The 19,859-nt window shown below is 43.4% G+C and overlaps 1 protein-coding gene across 1 annotated transcript; it reads right to left on the reverse strand.

Annotated features, from left to right (window-relative positions):
• Window positions 1–799: 799 nt before the first annotated feature.
• FOXQ1 (forkhead box Q1) lies at window positions 800–2,312 on the reverse strand. Its single transcript, XM_042466036.1, has one exon. It carries the CDS (start codon window positions 1,951–1,953, stop codon window positions 811–813), a length of 1,143 nt encoding a protein of 380 aa, XP_042321970.1. The 5' UTR covers window positions 1,954–2,312; the 3' UTR covers window positions 800–810.
• Window positions 2,313–19,859: the final 17,547 nt, after the last annotated feature.

Below are 19,859 nucleotides of genomic sequence, written 5' to 3' on the forward strand. Positions count from 1 at the left end.
TTTTACAGGCATAGGCTTACACTTGAATCAATGGAGAGAGAGAGAGAAATGTGTCTTTCCATTTAAGATTGGGAAGGGGCTGCTTAACAACTCGGGTTTAAGCAGTCTTGGGAATGGCAGGAGAAGGAGAAACGTCCCAAATAGGCAAGGGACAGCCAACCATTGGCGGGGAGGCCCTTCTCTTCAGCCAATCAGCAAGAAGCCCAAAAGTCCATCTGGCCCAAGACACCCCAATTACCCCCCTTGTTTGTTTGTCTGTTATGTTTGTTTTGGTCTCAAGGGGACATCCATGCCTCTAGAGACCCGGGTTCGCCTTACTCTTTTGGTCTCAAAGCAAGTCCATCATAAATCCTAGCTCGGGAATGGCAACCGATAGGGTGACCTTGGGCAAGTCGCACTCTCTCCGCCTCAGAGGGAAGGCCAAGGCAAACCCGCTGGGGACAACTCTTTCCAAGAAAAACAGGTTCGCCTTGGAAGGCACACAACAACAGCAGCAACAACAGCAACAACAACCACGTCCATAATTAAGGCACAGTCTTTGGCTGCATGCACACTGGAGACATAACCCTGTTGGGCAACCCTTTAACTTGTCGTCTGGCTGAAGGCTCTGGAATTCTGGGAGTTGGAGTTTGTTGTGGGGCCCAGAGCGGAGCGGTGCCAAACCGGGTTATTTCTCCAGTCTGGATGCAACCTTCCTGTCTCCCCTTCCCCCAGAAAGTTTGAGTCGCTGTCGGGGCGGCGGCTGTCATGACGTGCTCAGAGAGCGCCTTGTCGGCTGCAGCGTCGGCGGCTCGCCTAGTCCTGCCCTCCTCAGACTGGGAGGCTGTCTGTCGTCGAGTAAGGCCGGTAGGAGGCCAGGGGCTGCAGGGAGGCGGGCATCCCGAGGGGGCAGTAGAGCTGGCAGACGCCGCCAAGCGTCCGGAGGGTTTCGGAGGAGGGGGTCCCGGGGGGCAAGATCGGGGGCGCTTCCCTGGACGCCGCCGCCTTGCCTTCGAGGAGGAGGGCCTCGGGGGAGCCGAAGGCGTAGAGAGGCGGAGAAGGAGCAGGTGGGAAAGGGGGCAGGAAGCCATAGGGGATGGCGGTGGGGGGAGGCAGGAGGCGAGGGTAGCCCGACGGGAGGGACCACAGAGCCCCCGGGGTTGGGGGCCGCCTCCGACGCCGGGGCTGCTGCTGCTCCTCGGAGGGCTGGAAAGGGCGGCTGAGGATGCTATCGATGGCGAAGGAGCTGGAGAACTTGGAGGAGGAGGAGGAGGAGGGCGATGGTGGTGCCGCCGTCGGGGCCGGGGGCTTGTGCTCGGGGCCAGGAGGGCAAGGGGAGGCCTCGGAGGGGGCCGGGTCAGGCTGGGCTTGTGGAGCGGGAGGTTGAGCAAGCGGCCTGCTGAGCCTCTTCCTGCGCCGTCGGAAGACGCCGTCGGCGAAGGTGTACTCGGAGCTGGGGTTGAGCATCCAGTAGTTGTCCTTGCCCCAGGGCCGGGCCGGGTCGCGGAGCACCTTGACGAAGCAGTCGTTGAGCGAGAGGTTGTGGCGGACCGAGTTGCGCCAGCCGGTGTAGGCCCCGCGGAAGAAGGGGAAGCGCCCCATCAGGTACTCGTTGATCTCGGCCAGCGTCAGGCGGCCCCCCGACGAGTCCCGGATGGCCATGGCGATCAGCGCGATGTACGAGTAGGGAGGCTTCGGGCGCCGCGTGTAGGGCTTCCCCGACGACGACGGCGGCGAGGAAGAGGCCGGCCCCGACGCCTTGGAGCCAGACGCAGCCGACGGAGGAGGAGGGGGAGGGGAAGGCGGGCTGAGGGCGGCGCAGTCCCCGTCGGAGCCCAGCTCGCTCTCCGGGGCCAGCGGCGAGGCGGCCGTGCTGCTCCCCCCGACCCCGCCTTCTGGGTCGCTGCTGCTGCTGCTGCTATTGCTGCCGCCGAGCTTGTCTTCGTAGCGAGGGGCGAAGATCTCCAGCTTCATGGCGGCAGCCCCGGCCCCTCAAGTCTCTCTCCCGGCCCTCGACGGAGCCTCCTGGCGACGGATGGAGCAGCGGCTTCAAGGTACCTGGAGTTGGGCTGCGCTTGCCTTAAGAGGGGGCGCCCCTCATCCGACAAGCACCGAGGGAGGGGCCTTTGGGTGGGGAGGTCTCCCCGGGTCACGTCGGAAAAAGTTCCCACCGGCTGGATCCCCTCCTGTTCCGGCGATGAGGAAGTACGGGGAGGTGTTCAGTCCCTTTCCTGACTTTACCAAGTCCCGGTCCTGAGTTCCAGTTGGGTTGCTCCTGCTGCTTTTTCAGACTTGATACCAAAGAAGACAGAAAGAAAGAAAGAAAGAAAGAAAGAAAGGAAGAAAGGAAGGAAGGAGGGAAGGAAGGAGTCCGCCTTTTCTCAGTAACGGAGGGTCCCTCCAAAGTTTCCCCTCGAAGGCAGGAGGAAGGGGGCAGGTGTTGGCAGGACTCCGGAGCTCCTTCTGGGTCTGGAGGGGGCCCCGGCTGGGTCCTCTTCCTAGGAGCTGGGCTCCAGGGCGAAATCTCCGAAACCAAAAGTCCTGCTGGGAAGGCTGGCTTTGATGGAAAGCGCCGGGTGCGGATGCTGCGCCTCTCTCGTCTCCTGAGGCCGGGAAAGGAAGATCGGTCCTGGCAGCCTCTGGCTCCTGCGGGCTCCGGCTGCTGCCCCTCGTCGGGGAAGAGTGTCACCAGGCTCGCCCTCTCCTTCCCCGACGAGGCCCAGCCCAGCTCAGTAGCACTCTCTGCCCGACGCCCAGGAGGAGGAGGAGGGGCCTAAGGCTGTCGGGTGGGACCCGAAGGCAGCCACCGGGAGTCCCAGCCAAGAAGAAGCAGAAGCCCCGACGGAGCAGCTCCAACCTCGCCGCCAGCAGCAGCAGCAACCCTCCTCCGGCGCCCAGGGCTTCTTCTTTTGGGGAAAGCGCTGGCTAAGCCCCGCCCACTCCCAGGGGGCTGGTCCAATCAAAGGGCCCCGAGGTGGGCCTCTCCTCCGCCCCCCCCCCCCCCCTTTTCCCCAGCGGCAGGTGACTCTTCGGCTTCTCCTTCTTCTTCTTCTTCTCAGGTGCAGAGTCTGCACAGCGCAACCTGCTTCCGAGGCCCGGCGCTGGCTGGCTGCGGGAACCTGGCCTCCGAAGCTAATATGCAGCTATGGAGTACTTTCTCACATATGTGAGTGTGCACAATATATAAGAAAGCACTACATATCTGCATATATATATATATATATATATATATATCATACACATATACACACCCCTCTCTTTCTATTGCTTTCTTAACATTAGAAACTTGTATCTACACAGAACCCTGTTAGAAAGTAGTGTTTCTCTCAGGCCATTTGACACCACAGTTCAGTGCTATGGGAGTTTGGGATCTGTAGTGTTGTGAGGGATTTAGCTTTCTCTGTTGGAGGGCTCTGGTGCCTTAACAAGCTGCAAACACCAGGCTTCCAGAGGATGAAGTCATGGAAGGGGTGCCAAACTGCATTACTTCTGTAGTATGGCAGCAGCCTAAGACTCTGGGACCTGTTCCATGCGCAGCCATGGAAAACCATTGAGTATCTTTGGGCAGGTCACACTCACTCAGCCTCAGAGGAAGGCAATGAATGGACCCCTCACTCCCACATCCATGTGAGATAGTGTGATGTAGTGGTTTGTGTGTTGGAAGAGGGCTCTGAGAAACCTGGACCCAAATCAGAGGAAGGCAATGGCAATTCCCCTCTGAACAAATCTTGCCAAGGAAAACTCAAGACAGGGTTGCCATAAGTCAGACTCATGAAGGCGCATAACAAGAGCAACAAACTATATGACTCTTTGTGATACAACACTGAGATGGTCAAGCTAGGACAAGGGAGATTCAAGATTCAAATTCCTAGGCAGCCATGAAGCTCACTGAGAGGGTCACTAAGTCTTAGTTGGGCCTCTCTTCTGTAGTTGTTGTGAAGGGTAAACAAGGAGGCAGAAATATGCCTGTTTCTTGAGCTGTTCAGTGTAATTTCAGACTGAGTCTCCCTTATCTGAAATGCTTGGGATCAGAAGTTGTTATTATTATTATTATTATTATTATTATTATTATTATTATTTTGGAGTTTTTCAAATTTTGGAACAGTATATACATTATGAGATATCTAGGAGGTGGGACCCAAGTCTAAACATGAAATTCATTTATGTTTCGTATGCACCTTACACGCATAGCCTGAAGGTCATTTTATACACAATATTTCAATAGTTTTGTGCATGAAGCAAACTTTGTGCACATTGAACCATCTGAAAACAAAGGTATCACGGTCTCATCTACCCATGTGGGCAGTTTTAGAGATTGGAATATTTCAGAATTCAAAATTCCAGATAAGGGAGACTCAGTCTATAATTCTTTTTCTTTCTCAGAATCAATCATGAGGAAGGCCAAGAACCACCTTCCCTTGCAGGTAACCTGTTAGGGGTCTGCATCCAGGTGGTAGATGAGGTAAGAAGCAAAAGTGTATGGGGCAAGTATGTTCTCCTTCTGCCATGTCCCTTTCTCTCCCTCTTCTTTTTTGCCCAGTGGGTGTCCAAGGCAAGGGGCAAATTATTCATACCTGTGGCCTGAACCACAGGGCCCTTGTGGAAGAGTTTGTGGCCCTACAGCACAGGTTGACCTGGTGTAAAATATGAATATTCTATAACCCAGTGTATTCCTGGTGTAAGTTATAGTTTTGCCATGAGTTGTGAGTTGGGCCTCTCTCACCAGACAAATGGATTTTGAAATCCTTGTTAGCATTTGGGCCAAATGTTCAGAGCTGTCAAGTGACATGGGATTCATTTGTGTTGCAGAAATAATGCAGTTTGACACTGCATTGCTTCTATAACTGCCATGGTTCCATCCTGTGGAATCTTGGGATTTGTAGTTTGTTGTGAGCTCTCTGACAGTGACAGAGAAGGCTAAATGTCTCACAAAGCTACAAATCCCAGAATTCCACAGCACTGAGCCAAGGCAGTTAAAGCTTTGTCAAACAGCATTATTTCTGCAGTGAAATAGAGAACCATAGAGAAAGCTCATTTGTATTAGTGATTTTGTTAAAATGCTTGCAGCATTTGCTTGGCAGCGTGAGGCTAGGAAGCAATAGTAAAGCTGGAAATGGACTGGGAGAGTAAATTTTCCTCTGTTACTAACCTCCTTGTACAGTTTTCATAACTATTGGCATGAGATGGATCAAGGGCATCACTAGGTGTCACACTGGGTGACACCTCAAAAGTGGATTGACACCCACTCAGGCCCTCCTCCTGCTGTGAGGTAAGAAGGGCCTAGCGCACCTCAATTTTTGATTTTTGCTGTGGTGGCAGAGCCATCCTCATGAGGAGGCCAGCGCCATAGCAGCAAAGAAGGCCCAAGCATGCCTTTGTTGGCTTTGCGGGGGGGGGGGAGGTTTTCTCATAGGGAAGGCGCTGGGGGGGGGGGGGGGAGAAGCCCAAGGGCATTCTTTTGGCAATGGGTGACACCAGGAATGGTGATGGCTCTGAGATGGATCATGCTTTTTCATTTTGATTTTGATTGCTTCTGCACTATACAATCTTTGAGAATGTATTGATCTTGCCCTGGGGTTGTGCATGCACCCCAGGGGCTCCCCACTTGGCCAGCCATGAGGAACTGGACTGTTGGCTCAGGATAATATTCTCCCATAACTTGGGTAGAATTAGTTGTTTAGAGTTGGTTGTGAGGGGATGCTGGACCTGATCAGTAAAAGGTCTGAAATGTGTCTCTACTATAGACCACCTGCTGCGTCATTTATCACTCATGCATCTTTGTTCAGTACCAAAGAAAAGTTTTGGAGAAGCAGAACAAAACACTGTGATCATGGTTGGTGGCAGCAGACTAGAGTTGGAGAGCATTAAGGTAGTGAAATTTACCATATGACTTTGGACCAGCTCTCCAATCTGACCTACCTCATGTGGTTGTTGCAGAGGGGAAATGACCATTTATGAATCCTTGGAAGATGAGTGGGAGAAAATAAAATATCTGTTACTGATGAAATGTTAGCAGTGGTTAAAATCTCCACCCAGGTGTATGAAGTAGGTACAAGGCTTCCCAGTGGTCAGGATGCTCTAGAAGCCGACAGCCTTCATTTCAAGTCCCTGTTCCAGTTTCCCTCTGTAGCAAAGCGACAAGAAACACAAATATGCATGTTCTTATTACGCTGTTCTTATCACACTGTAAATAAAAGCTGCTTGTACATACAACTGCTGTTCTGTAATTTTATGCCAGGATGCGATGGTGATATTTTAAATTTATAAATGACATTAAAATAAAATCAGTAAATCCAAATGACAATAATTCATTTTTAAAGACATGCTTAAGTTTAATTTAAGTTTTGAAACCTTTTATTTATCTCTTTCTCATTTAAAAAAAGTTGTGAAAAGTAGACACAATCCAATCTGAAATACACTCCAACTGAGCAGTTGTCAATCTGATTTTTTTTATTCTTCTTGATTTAATTTTCTGAATTTGGGGTGAATTGCTCCTGCTTTTTAGAGACATACTTCAATGAGATGTTTCAAGTAATGGGAACTACAGCAAAACCTCAGTGAAAATTGCTTTTAAAAGTTTAAGCACTTTAAGTTTTGCTCTTCCATTGAAATCAGCAAGGCTTACAGATGTATGAGTTTGACTGGGCTGGGCCCTTGCGTTTAAGACTGGAATTTTAATTAAGATAGGAAGTTCTTGTCGTGTTTTCCTATGTGCTTTATAGTATTTTACCTAACCGAAGATTGCACACTGTAGCCACAGAATGATTTTTTTTTTTAAAAAAAATATCTGATGATCTGAAGTTTCAAAACATCGGTGACAGCCATGTTAAGGAAACTGGTGCTAGTGCGCCAGCTTGACTAGTTTTGTGGCTGTAGTGCAAGTTTTCTGACATTCTGTTGCTAAACACATTCTAGCAGAAAGGAAGCTATTCCCTCTCAATAACTGGTTTATAACCCTAAGTTTTGCATGTGTTTCCCTGCAGAAGGATGTTTTATGTTTCATGAAAGTAATCCTTAAAACCTAAATGTAGGAGTAAGAATTTTGGACTGTATCCCTGAGATGCACGTACGTCACAACAATTAATATATGAGCCATAGAGTAATTTATGTGCTCAAGTCACTTCCAGCTTATGACAACCTGATCATGGGATGTTCTTGGCAAGATTTGTTTGGGTGGGGGTTGCCTTTGCCTTCCTTCAGAGGCTGAGAGAGTGTGACATGCCCAGGGTCATCCAGTGAATGGTTGAGTGGGGATTTGATCCCTGGTCTCTAGAGTCATAGTACAATACACAAACCACTACACCATGCTGGCTTAAATAGTACATAGTAAAAATAAAAGTCAGAAGACATTTTCTTCACCTAATTCAATATAATAAATATAGGGCCCAAATAGACAGGCCAAAATGAAGCTGCTTTGAGTCACTTTGAGGTACGCTGTTTAAATGATGCATGCTGCGTCCTAAGAGACTGGAGTGCAGCTTTGGCACAGCTTCTGGCCTCTTAAGATGGGTGTGTTATTTAAACAGCATACGTCCAAAGTGACCCGAAGCAACTTCATTTTGGCCTGTCTGTTAGGGTCCTTAGTCATATAAAATTACTAGTACATGCAGCTGGTATTCTGTCATCTGACAGATTTTCAGAATTCAGTTCTATGTATGTCTTGTGGTGGATATTTCAAGGTACATTTCCAATTCTGAAGTTCCAGGTATGCTATACGCAGATAGCTATACAACATAATATTGTTTCTGTTTCAAATGTTTAGTACCGACAAACCAGCAATTGTACATACTACTACAACTACTATTACTTAATATTATTTCTTAACCACCTCTCTCCATGGATCGAGGCAGGGACCAACAACAGATTAATATACAACATATAATGTGTTAAAAACGTAGCATCAGTTGAAAACATATAAACCAGTTTAAACACATAGCATCAATTTAAAATAATAAATATGACCAGTATATATTAAAGCAATCAATCCATAGTGTATACATTAACAATTTTTTGGTTAGCTAAAGTTTTAAATTCATAATTTAAAATTCACAATTAAAAAATCACCTGGATGGGCCTGCTGGAAGAGATTGGTCCTTGATGCTGTTTTAAATGTGTACATGAGAGAGCTCTAATGCCTCACCAAACTACAAACCCCAGGAATCCATGGGATGGAACCATGGGAGTTAAAATGGAATTATACCACTATAATTGCATAGTGTGAATGGGTCCCTGGTTATGACACATGATTTGAGACCATGCAGTTGGAAAAATTACATTCTTCCTCATGAGTGTGTCCAAATTTGAAGAAATTCTTTTTAATGAGTTTTATTACTAGCAAAAGCGCCAGTGTGAAAGGGGCCTGTGAATGCCAGTTCTCTAGTAAAAAGGAGACTATAAATCTAATAAATGTAATAAAATTAATGAATAAATACAAACATTGTATTTTCTTTGTATGCTTTCTAGAATCTGTATCAGATGTATCTGTTTGAGAATTAAAACTTATCTCTTTTTAGCAGTCTATGTTTAGGGTTAATAGACATTAAAATACTGGATGTTTCTCTTTTTTTTTGGAATGGAGACCAGAAATACCTGCTTAAGTGTATTACCTGGTTAGCATAAAGGGTTAAGATACTTGCAGTATTTGAAAATATAAATGTATGGTTAACTGAACAGCAATAGTATACATTAATTAGGAAAATGCATTTAGAACGCATGGAAGAATAAAAGATGATCATACAAATTAACTACTACCCTCCTTTTTAAAAATCACAGTTTTGTAAAATAGCAGATTTATTTCTGTCCATTTATTTGTGAACAAGAACCATTGAACACAATGGGATTTAGTTCAGAGTAAATGTGCAGAGCAATGGTTTGCTTGCTTCTTTTATAACTATAAGCTGAGAATATGAACTGCACACTAGATTATACAGAAATATATTATTATGATATTAGGTTATGCATACATATATTGTTATGATACAATATCCATTTCACAGTCAGTTTTACGGACAGGCTTTGTGCACTGTTAGTGATTCAGATTATATCCATGAATCAGAAAAGTATTGTCAGATAACAAGCCATGTTCCAAGCAGTGTCACAATTGTAATTGTGTTTCTGTCTATGGTGATAATCATTCAAATGTTTTGTTGGTCCATTGCGGATGGCTCACTGATAACCTATCCCTACTGGAACCACAATTATTTCCTTTTCCAGGAGGCGCTAGCTCTCAGTTTGTAAGTCTTGCAATTTCATAATCTTTTCCCTCTCTTAGGCCCGAAACAGATGGGTGAGAAGCGGCGTGCCAGCACTGATTCTAGGGTTCTGCAGCGCACAGCAACCGCACCCTCCGGAACTCTAGTTTGTGCTGGTGGTGCCATGACTGTGTGACCTGCCCACATGGGGCGCACATCCACGACGCAAGCACGATGCAGCATCTGCATCTCTGAGTGCCTCACTTGAGTCATGGTCGTGACACAGTGCACCAATGGTGCACCGATGACATCTGTGCGTGCCAAGAAGAACCCGTTTTTTCTGGGTTTTAGGTCCGGAGGGACACTGAGTAGTTTGGCTGGTGTGCAAACTAGGCACCTCCAGCCCACCCTTTTGGGGCAGTCCGGAGAGCCCCTTAGTTTTCAATTCTGCTGTCATCAGGATGGGCTGTTAATTTTATTTATTAATTTATTTGACTTATACCTAAATTTTCTCTCAATATGGGACCTAACAGTAGAATTGGAAAACAAATACAACTAAAACAATATATAATACAAAAACAAAAACAAAAAAACAAAAAAAAACACCCCTCACTAACGAGATAATAAAATTATAGGGGCCTGCCTTGTTAGTGATTTGAGTGTTGGACTATGACTCCGAAGAGCAGTGTTTGAATCTCTCTTGACCATGAAACCCATTGGGTGACTTTGAGCAAGTCACACACTTATAGCCTCAGGGGATGGCAATGGCAAATCCCCTCTGAAGAAAGTTGCCCAGAAAACCCCATGAAAGATTCATCTTTGGGTTTCTGTAGGTTAAAAATGACTTGAAGGCACACAACAACAACTGCAACAATTAAAATTAATATAAATAAATAAATATAAATTAATCTGGCAGATTCATATAAGGAGATAGTTTTAATTGTGCAAATTGGAAAAACCAAACCCTTCTTATACCATTCCTTCTTATAAGCTTGTGTACCTAAGTTGTTAAATGTGATCTGGAATGTCACCTCAGTCAAGAACTCATTAGATGGCCTTAGGCAGTATATGGATAATGATAGTGACCTATTTATGTACCTGACAGGGACGTTGTAAAGGCAGCTATGATAATTCTGTGAAACATGCTGAACGCCCAATGACAGTAGTAATAACTAATAATTGGTTTGAATCCATCACAGCTGTCAAATTATTTTTTGTCATGTTGTTGTTGTTAACTGCCTCCAAGTTGATCCCAACTCATGGTGACCCTGTAGAGGAGACATTTCAAAGACCCCTGTCCTGCACTGTTCTGCTTAGTTCCTACAAATTCATACATGTGACATCCCTAATTGAGTCTATAGTGTGTTGTCTTCCTTTCTACTTCCCTCCACCTTCCCTATCATTATTGCATTTTCTAATGAATTGTACCTTCTCAGGATATGTTCAAAGTACCACAGTTTCAATTTGATCATCTTGGCTTCCAGGGAGATTTCAGGCTTTATCTGTTCAAGGACCCATTTATTTGTCTTTTTATCTTTCCACAGTATTGTCAGCACTCTTCTCCAGCATCACATCTCAAATGAATTGATTTGCTTCTTGTCCACTTACTTCACTGTCCAACTCTCACATCCATATGTGGTGATGGGGAATGCAATGGCTTGTACGATTCAAATTGTAGTGCTCAAGTTGTGTATCTTTACTTTTTAGGATATTGTCTAGATCTTTCCTGTAACCCATCAAATGATGTTGGGCTATTGCTCTCAAAATCTAAGACAGACCCTTTCTCTGTGTTTGTAATCATTCAGCCTGTGAGGGAGTGACCAGGCAGGCCCAGCTCCACCAGGGCTAGCCTGAAGAAGAAGAGCCCTCCCTCCAGTCCATCTGCCTTGGTCCAGGCCTCAGAGGGAGAGAAGAACCACTGGACTTCATCCCCTTTCCCACCACCATTCCTTTCTCCTTTTGTGTCGTGTCTTTTAGATTGTAAGCCTGAGGGCAGGGAAGCGTCTAATTAAAAATAATAATTGTTAGCTGATCTGATAGGCTTTAGGGCTGAAGGGCGGGGTATAAATACCATAAATAAATAAAATAAATAAATAGTAGCCCTATTAGCTGGGAATGACTAGAGCTGGAATCCAACATCATCTGATAAGGCCACAGGTTTAAAACCTCATCCTAGCCTTTGGTGAACCAGTGAATGTTTAAGACTGGCCTTATTTGGCAGGAGATAAATGTGTCACACACTCTCAGCTCCAGAAAACTGTATGATAGCTTCACATTGGGGTTGCCATAAGTTTGAAACAACCTGAAGATACACTACTACTACTACTACTACTACTGCTGCTGCTGCTGCTGTTGCTGCTGCTACATTATACTCAAGATGTGCACAACAGAGCCCCAGCACCCTTCTTTACAAAGTACTTGCAGAGAAGGACATCTTTCTTTCAAGAAGTGATAGAAAGGACAAAGCACTCAATTCTTTGCCTGCCAATTCAGTTTCATGTGGAGCCACCAACTGGAAGTTATGTTTAGGTCTGCAAGGTCTTAGGAGCTTATCGCATTACCTTTTAAACTGAATGCACCCCAATGGGATGCAGCTGGGACACGGGATGAAGGTGAAAATTATTGTATGTTATTCGTGCCTATTCTGCCGGTGAGTACAGCCTGGCTGCATCCCAGGTCCCAGCCATGCTCAGCCAGCTCTTTTGCGAAGTTGGAAAGCTCCCAACTTTGAAAACTGGCCAGTGAGCACAGCTGGGACCCGGGATGCAGCTGGGCTGTACTTGCCTGACAGAATAGGTGGTGAATTACATGCAATAATTCCCACTTGTATCCCTCGTCCCAGCTACATCCCGTTGGGGCGCAGTTGATTTAATAGGTAATGTGATAAGTTCTTCAAACTTATGTGAGATAAGCCCCGATTCAGAATGCTGATAGCAACAAAAGCAGTAGAAAGGACAGAACGTGTTTCAGAAGAAAATTAGCTTGTTGTGGGAGGGTTAAGTATCCCTATCTTTCCTTGTTCTGTCTTGCAGATTCTCCACTGCTATTTGTCACATGCAACATGTTGTAGTCTGCCCCTTAAAGACTTGTAGACTTTAAACAAAAATCTGACATTTTTCCTCCCAAAAATTGCCTTCAGAAGTGCCTATGTTTGTGTTAAGGTTGTAGGGAACAGCTTCCTGCTCCCAGCCTTGTATGCTGAAACCTGATGACAGGGCTGAGGGTAGATTTCCACCTCCTTCCTGCTTTTGTTGAAAGTGGCAGGGGAGAAGGGAGAAGCGGGTAGCCTACATTTTGATGTTTATTTTATTACCTTTCCACCATTTGTGACTAAAGTGTACACTTTTTGTTTTGCTTCTTAACTTTGTACAAAGGATCTCGTTTCAGGCTATCATTAAACAATCAGATACTATCCTCTTTTAAGCCCCCCCATGAGCCTTTGTCTCTTGGATATGAATTGCCCTCCCAAGCCCAGATCTTAATATTTTCCTTATTCCCATTTCAGTTCTCTCCTCACTGTCCCCAGGTTTAATTATTATTAATAAACTATACTATTTGCATTGCCAATACTTGACAGTCCACTGTTCAAATAATAATGTACAATGTACAATAAGATTAACAAGTAAATAAATGTTAAGATGGGGTGGGAATCATGCTGCCCTCCATCATGCCTCACCATAGACTATGTTGGCTAAAGATCCTGGTACTTGCAGTAACATGTGGAGGACTATATCAAGACAGCAAAAGATATCTTACAGAAATATTTTTTTCTCTGTATTGATTTCAAAAATGGAATTCAAAATCCCTGGATGGATACATTTCTTTTCGTTTCTTAACTGTCCCTTTCTTTCTCATTTCTGACCCTCCTTATATTGGAACCAAATATATTCTCCTTCCTGTTCTGGCTCATGTCTGTTGCAGTCCATACTTTTGGACTTGTAATAATGTTAAACATTTTATTATGTTTGCTAGTTGATATGCAATCATGGTCTATGTTTAAAAGAAAAATCTGCAACTTGAATTCTGCAGCCTGCTACAGTGATGAAAACTAAGGGCTCGAACAGACAGGCCAAAATAAAGCTGCTTCAAGTCACTTTGGAGGTATGCTGTTTAAATGCTGCATGCATCGTAAAAGGCCAGAAGCTCCAGTCCTAAGGACTAGAGTGCAGCTTTGGCAGAGCTTCTGGCCTCTTCAGATGTGTGTGTCATTTAAACAGCATACCTCTGAAGTGACCCGAAGCAGCTTTATTTTGGCCTGTCTGCTCAGGCCCTCAGTCAACCTTCTGCTAACGATGGAGAGAACATAGCCTCTCTGTTTGTCTATATGTCCATCAAGCTCAATTTAATCTCATTGCTAGTGGCCTCCAGGGAGAGATCTTCCTACTGCTGCTACCTTGTCCTTTTGTCTGGAGATACTAGAGACTGAACCTTGGATCTTCTTATGCAAAGTGAATGTTTTGTTGCAGAGCGATAGTTTTTGACAAAGACATGTAGGCAACTGAAGATCTTATTTCAATGACTCAATTCTTTGGCTTCAAAAAGCACAACATATGCATTTTCACACCTATCTTTGCAGCCATTGAATGTAGGCTAGAATCCCCCCCCCCCCCCATTTACATGGAAGATAGCTGAGATCATCAGGAGTGTTAGAATGCTATACTGAAAATCCCATTCTGCAATTCTTATGGTCTAAGAGAAAAGATTTCTCTTAGTCCTGGTGATTTCCTGTCTCATGGCAGTAAATGCCAGCATTCATAGACTGTATAGAAACAGCAGACCATATGTGAAATAGTTTCCCCCCCATAATGTATCACAAATTACTGTGATGAGCACATGGTGCTTTCATGTAAGCTGTGTAGATGATCATCCCCTGAAGCTTCCTGCTATAGTTTAAATAGACATAGTATTGCCGTTGGATCTATGAGGTTTAGTACAATCATCGGAAAAAGCTGAGTCTGTTAAATAAACTTTACATCAAAAGCACTTTGATGTTCTGTTTTATAGTACAAGCATTTTAAAGAAAACACAATCTACTCTTTAATAAAGCATGGTGGAGTGAATATACTCAACTCTTTGTTGTAAAATAAAAATTGACTCAGGTTTGCCAGAAAACTTAAGCATTGTGTTGAGAGAATGACATTAATAAAAGGAGGATCAAGTTAAAGAATAGGAAGTGGTGGCCCTTTTCTGAACATTCTGCATGAAAATGAGTCCCACTGAGTTTAACTGGGCTTCAGATCCATGCAACTGTGCTTTGGATCATAGCCTAAAGGAATCTTCTTGACCCTGCCTTTAGACTGAAATCTATCTTCTCAAGCATCCTCTTGGTGCTTCTCCATTTGCCTTTTTATGTATGGGTTGGCACATTCAGTCAACCAAGTCCTATGACTATCTGTTGTTGGAGTAGTAGTAGTAGTAGTTGTATGCCTTCAAGTTACAGTATTTCTGACTTATAGTGACCCTAAGGCCAATTTTGATATGATTTGTTCAGAAGAGGTTTTCCATTGCCATCCTCTCAGGCTGCAAGGGTATGGCTTGCCCAGGTCATCGAGTGAGTTTCTATGGCCAAGTAGGGGTTTCTGACTCTGGTCTGCTGGAGTCCTAATCCAACACTCAAATCATTACTCCATGCTGGCTCTCATTATTTAAAATTGTTGAGCCTATACTATCTATTTCATGGCAAGAATTGTTCAGAGACGTTGTTCATGGAAGTTTTAGGTATCATTAAATCTTGTGCCAAAGAGCTCTGGGATGCCCTAGTGAAACTATCCCCTGATTTGTGATGGTTTATTATCAATATTATGATGCATTTCCAAAGAATATTATATATTACATTATGAAGGCAGAATTTCATCATTCTTCACTCGAACAAAGATATATCTCAGAACTAGACTGTTTCAGATCTTTGATGAAGTTGCTAGAAATTTGTCCTTCTTTTGGAATTCAGTGAATTTTGTGGGTGAAATTTAATCAGAATCTCAAAAGATAATGGGAGTCCAACACCTGGAAGATCTTAGGTTTCCCACAAATAGTCTATGAGCCTAATAAATAAAATGGCACTATCTTGGAATTACCATATTTCCCCAGCAGAGGCATTTCAGGTACTAATTTGGCAGGTGGTGGATTTATCATTTGCTCAATAGGATTAGAGGAAGGCAGAATAAATTTCTTTAGGTGTAGAACCTCAAGATTTTCTGAAGTCCAAACTGTTCGACAACAGTCACAAAAATAACGTTCCCCACACTCATTTTAATTTAGACTGCTAAAATTGATTTTTGTTTCTGTTTTGGAAGAGTGGTAAATTTTGATGTGCAGATGCTCCTCCTGACAGTCTCTGTTGCCACACACTCAAGAGGAGTCCAAAAATCCAGGCAACTGCTTTAATCCATGTCAACATACCAGTTCTAGCAGTTTTAATTTGTAGAGCTTCAGCACACTTTTAACCAAACTAAACACAAACATTTGGAATTACAAATGTTTAGCTCATGATAATACATTTTTGTTGGGCAAATCTATTCATCTTCCCACCCACCCAGCAACTGTGAGAGTTGCAGTTTGAGTAAAGATTGAAACCTTGGTGGGGCGTGGAAGGGAAATAACTTATCTTAGGAGAGATGGGCAGAGAAGCACTCTTAGCCAATGCTTTCGGATCTGGCTGAGTCCTGACATTATGGTTTACTCACCTGGATCCTAAGACACTAGCTTTATATATCTGCATGTGTATCAGCACTACAATATAGTATCAGTTTAATACCAGTTTAATTGTCTTGGTTCCATCTTAAGAAGTCCTAAGACATCTAGTTGATAGAAGTGGACCAGAACGCTCTAGCTGAGAACTGTAAATACTCATCAAACTCTAAATCCCTGAATTTCTTAGGATGGAGCCATAGACAATGCAACTGGTATGAAACTGATATAAACTGGGAGTACAGATACACACATTGATCACTCTCTTGGTCAAAGTTCCAACTGGCATTTTGACCAGATAACCCAGGACAGCAACGGTTGTAGGAGCCATTCTCTAACAGCCTGAAATGTATGGGGTACAGGGAAGTACCAAGGCTGGGATAGTGGGAGCAGTCAGTCTGGGTGCAGGTAATAATGGGATACATAGTATATAGAGAATTTTGGGGGAAAAATAAAACCAATTAAAAACCAAAGGCTCAAAGAGAGTCTTCTCCCAAGTGGGGGATATTATTTTGTTTCAATATTGCCAAAAGTTACTTTATTTGGACTGCCCAATATCAGCAAATGCTGAAATTGATTGGGTGATTTTGAACACATTTGTTCTCACTTGTGATCACAGATTATCTTGGGCAGCTAGTGGTGGAAGTGTGGTTTGGGGATGTCATGGCAGTCTGACAGAAAGAAAGGGGAGTAGAGATGGAGTAAATCCCAGAATGTTTGACATTGTTGGGGAAGAATGCATGGCTGAGCTGCTCAGGGCATTAGTTTGGTACTATTCGTCCTACACTGTTGTGGTTTCTCCCACTGCCATTAGCCCTGAGAAGAGCTATAGTGATGGGAAGATGGTGTGTGATGGGTGTAGGAAGCAGTCGTGGAGGCATATTGTCTCTGGGTACTGGGCAGGTAAGCGAGAGAAGAGTTTTGTGAATAGGTGCTAAGGGGGCTATATAGGAAAGGTGTGTATGTGTATCACTCTGCCTTTTATTATGGCTGAAATCCCTCAAAGAGTTATTCTTGTTAAAGTCCATTAAACTGCAGATGCAAATCCCAGTAAACATACTTGGGCTCATCTACATTTAAGAATGAATGCACTTTGAAACCTCTTTAATTGCCATGGCTCAATGATATGGAATTCTGAGATTTGTAGTTTTGTGAGATATTTAGTCTTCTCTGTCAGAGTGCTCTGGTGTTACAATAAACTACAAATCCCAGGATTCCATAGCACGGAACCATAAAAATTAAGGCAGTGTAAAACTGCATTAATTCTGCAATTATTATTATAATCATTATTATAATTATTATATTTATTTATTTGTATCCAGCTCTTTTCTCAGAACTGGGACTCAGAGCGGCTTCAAAATATTAAAAACAAAACAAAACAAAAAAACACATAGAAAAGAGGTTCATTGAAGAGGAATTAAATTATTACAATGTTAACATATATAGCTATTAAAAGAATAAAATACATTTTAAAAAAGCTAAAACTATATAAAACACTTTAAAATTAAACAGCATCCCAAGCCAGTCCTTTACAAGCATTCCGTTTTAAAAGCCTGTCTGAACAGGTAAGTCTTAGCCTGCTGGAAGAAGGCCAACAAGGAGGGAGCCATTCTGGTCTTCCTGGGAAGGGAGTTCCAGAGTCTAGGGGCAGCCAGCGAGAAGGCCCTCTCTTACATCTCCACCAACCGTGATGGTGTTGGGATGGAGAGAAAGGCCTTTCCAGAGGATCTTAGAGCTGCGACCTGTTCATACAGGGAGATATGGCCTGCCAAATAGCGTGGACCTGAGCCTCATGCAATGTGGCATCAGCCATAGTTATGAAAACAAATTAAAAGAAAAAGAAAATTTTCACTATCTGTATTTCTTTTGGGGTCATTATTACTGTTCATTCCATTTCATAGCTATCAGTGAAAATTCTGTCATATAGAGGAGGGAGATTAAAAATGATCTGTTCCAGATGTGAAAGATGCTAGGTACTCCACTGATGGGGCATCAGTTTTTACGTGTAGGATTTGCCCACCTGCTCCAATCTAGGTCTCCAATGTTGCTTTGGAGGTATCTTTTTCACACATGTTGATTGTTTCAGGACTGAAACCTACAAAATGCTAACTATGGACAATACATTAAAGAAATAATGCCTGTATCAACTGACATAACCTCACAGACAGTACTCTTTGATGGAGTTAGTTTGTGTTCAACTGTGAGTCACCAAGGGTTGCACAAAATCAGATTATGTCAGTAGGCATATGAATCAGGCCCAAGTGACCCAAACAAACCATTAAGATGGTTCAGTTGTAATGCAATGCACTATAGCCACTCAGTGAGGCTAGTGTGACACTGAATGAAATATAGTGGAGAGAAATAAGGAAACAATGGTAAAAAACCAGTGCCAACCAAAACTGTTTAGTGGAATTGTGCTTTATTATTATACTCATTTTATTTATATCCCAATTTTCTCACCATACAGGGATCCAAGGTAGATCACAACATACTGTATATAGTCTTGTATAAGTCTAGAAATTTTAATTAAAAAATTGACCCCCAAAACCTAGGTTGACTTATCAATGTAAATACTATATTTTAACTCTTATTAAAAAGCAAACCATCCCCTGGTAAAAGGTAAGAGTACAATCTATCCTGGAAGCACTGACCTCCCTCTACTCTCTCTTCCATCCAGGCTTTAGTGTGACCCAAAAGTTATGCCTGCCATAATTTTGTAGGTGTTTTGGCATTGTTTTCCTTTGCTTCATTGTTTAGATCCTTTGTTACATACCCTCAAGTTTAACTCTCAACATCCAAGGGTCATATCAAAATCCATCATTTCGCCCCCCAAACCTGTCCTTGTACATGAGGTCAACTTATAGCTGAGTATATACAGTAATTTAAAAATAATTATGTAATAAGTTTAAGTGTTACAATTATTGTTGTTGTGTGACTTCAAGTTGTTTCCCCCCCCCCAATTATGGCAATTCTACGGCAAACCTCTCATGTTGGTTTTTTGGCAAGATTTGTTCAGATGAAGTTTCCCCTTGGTTTCCACTGAGGCTGAGAAAGTGTAACTTGTCCAAGGCCACCTATTGGGTTTCCATGGCTGAGTGAGGATTTGAACCCTGGTCTCTCAGAGTCTTAGTCCATAATATTAAAACAAGCCAAACTGAAAGCAGTTTTTAAATAATCTAAAAATAAATTATGGGAGTGGGAGAGAAAACAGTAGAGCAGTCTCTCTTCAAAGCCCTTTCCTCAGTAGTCAGCCCATTGCCAAAAATCCACCTGAAGAAAATGTTTTTTGCCTGCCAATAGGAAGACAACAGGGGTAGAACCAGTCTAATATCCATTGGAAGGGAACTCCCTGAATTGGGAGCAGCCATCAAGAAACAATAATATGTCACAGATGAAATCCTGTGGCCAAGCAACATCAGAGTGTGGTCAAGATGGCTAAAGTTATTAATGAGGAAGAATAAACAAGCTAGGAAAGGCTAAAGCAGTTTGCTGTTGCCTGAGCCTACTGGGAGGAGCAACATTCTCCCCTCCCTGCTGAGTTCCCTGAGTGCACTGAGGACAAACTTTGTTCCTTTTTGTATAACAGAATATGTACAAGGAAAAATGGTTGCATAAATGACTAATTTTTTTAACAAATATGTCAAACCTCAGCCCCAGTTTGTATGGTATTTAAAAGGAAGATGTGGAATGTGAAATGACACATTGCCCTTGACCCAGTGATCTTTCTACCAAAACAATGAATTACAATATGTTTGTATGTGCAATTGTGAAATAATTCCTAGTTAGATGCAAATATTTTGCTGAGTTAAGTTACAGTAGTACTTATGAGTGTAACCATAGCAAATGCAATGTATCTCTGATCATCGCTCAGTACTTGCACAAACATTTCAGGGTAGAATTCCAAAATTGCATAAGATTTTGGTTTATGCAAATGTGGAAGCGTTGTGCCACTGCAGAACATAGGGGGTTGTTGTCAGAAAGAAAAAACACCCTGAAATGAGG

This window comes from Sceloporus undulatus, chromosome 4, assembly GCF_019175285.1.
Source record: "Sceloporus undulatus isolate JIND9_A2432 ecotype Alabama chromosome 4, SceUnd_v1.1, whole genome shotgun sequence".
Lineage (NCBI taxonomy): Eukaryota > Metazoa > Chordata > Lepidosauria > Squamata > Phrynosomatidae > Sceloporus > Sceloporus undulatus.

Excerpts from the sequence above, each read along its gene's own strand:
- FOXQ1 (XM_042466036.1), bottom strand. The coding sequence starts at position 1,953 with ATGAAGCTGGAGATCTTCGCCCCTCGCTACGAAGACAAGCTCGGCGGC.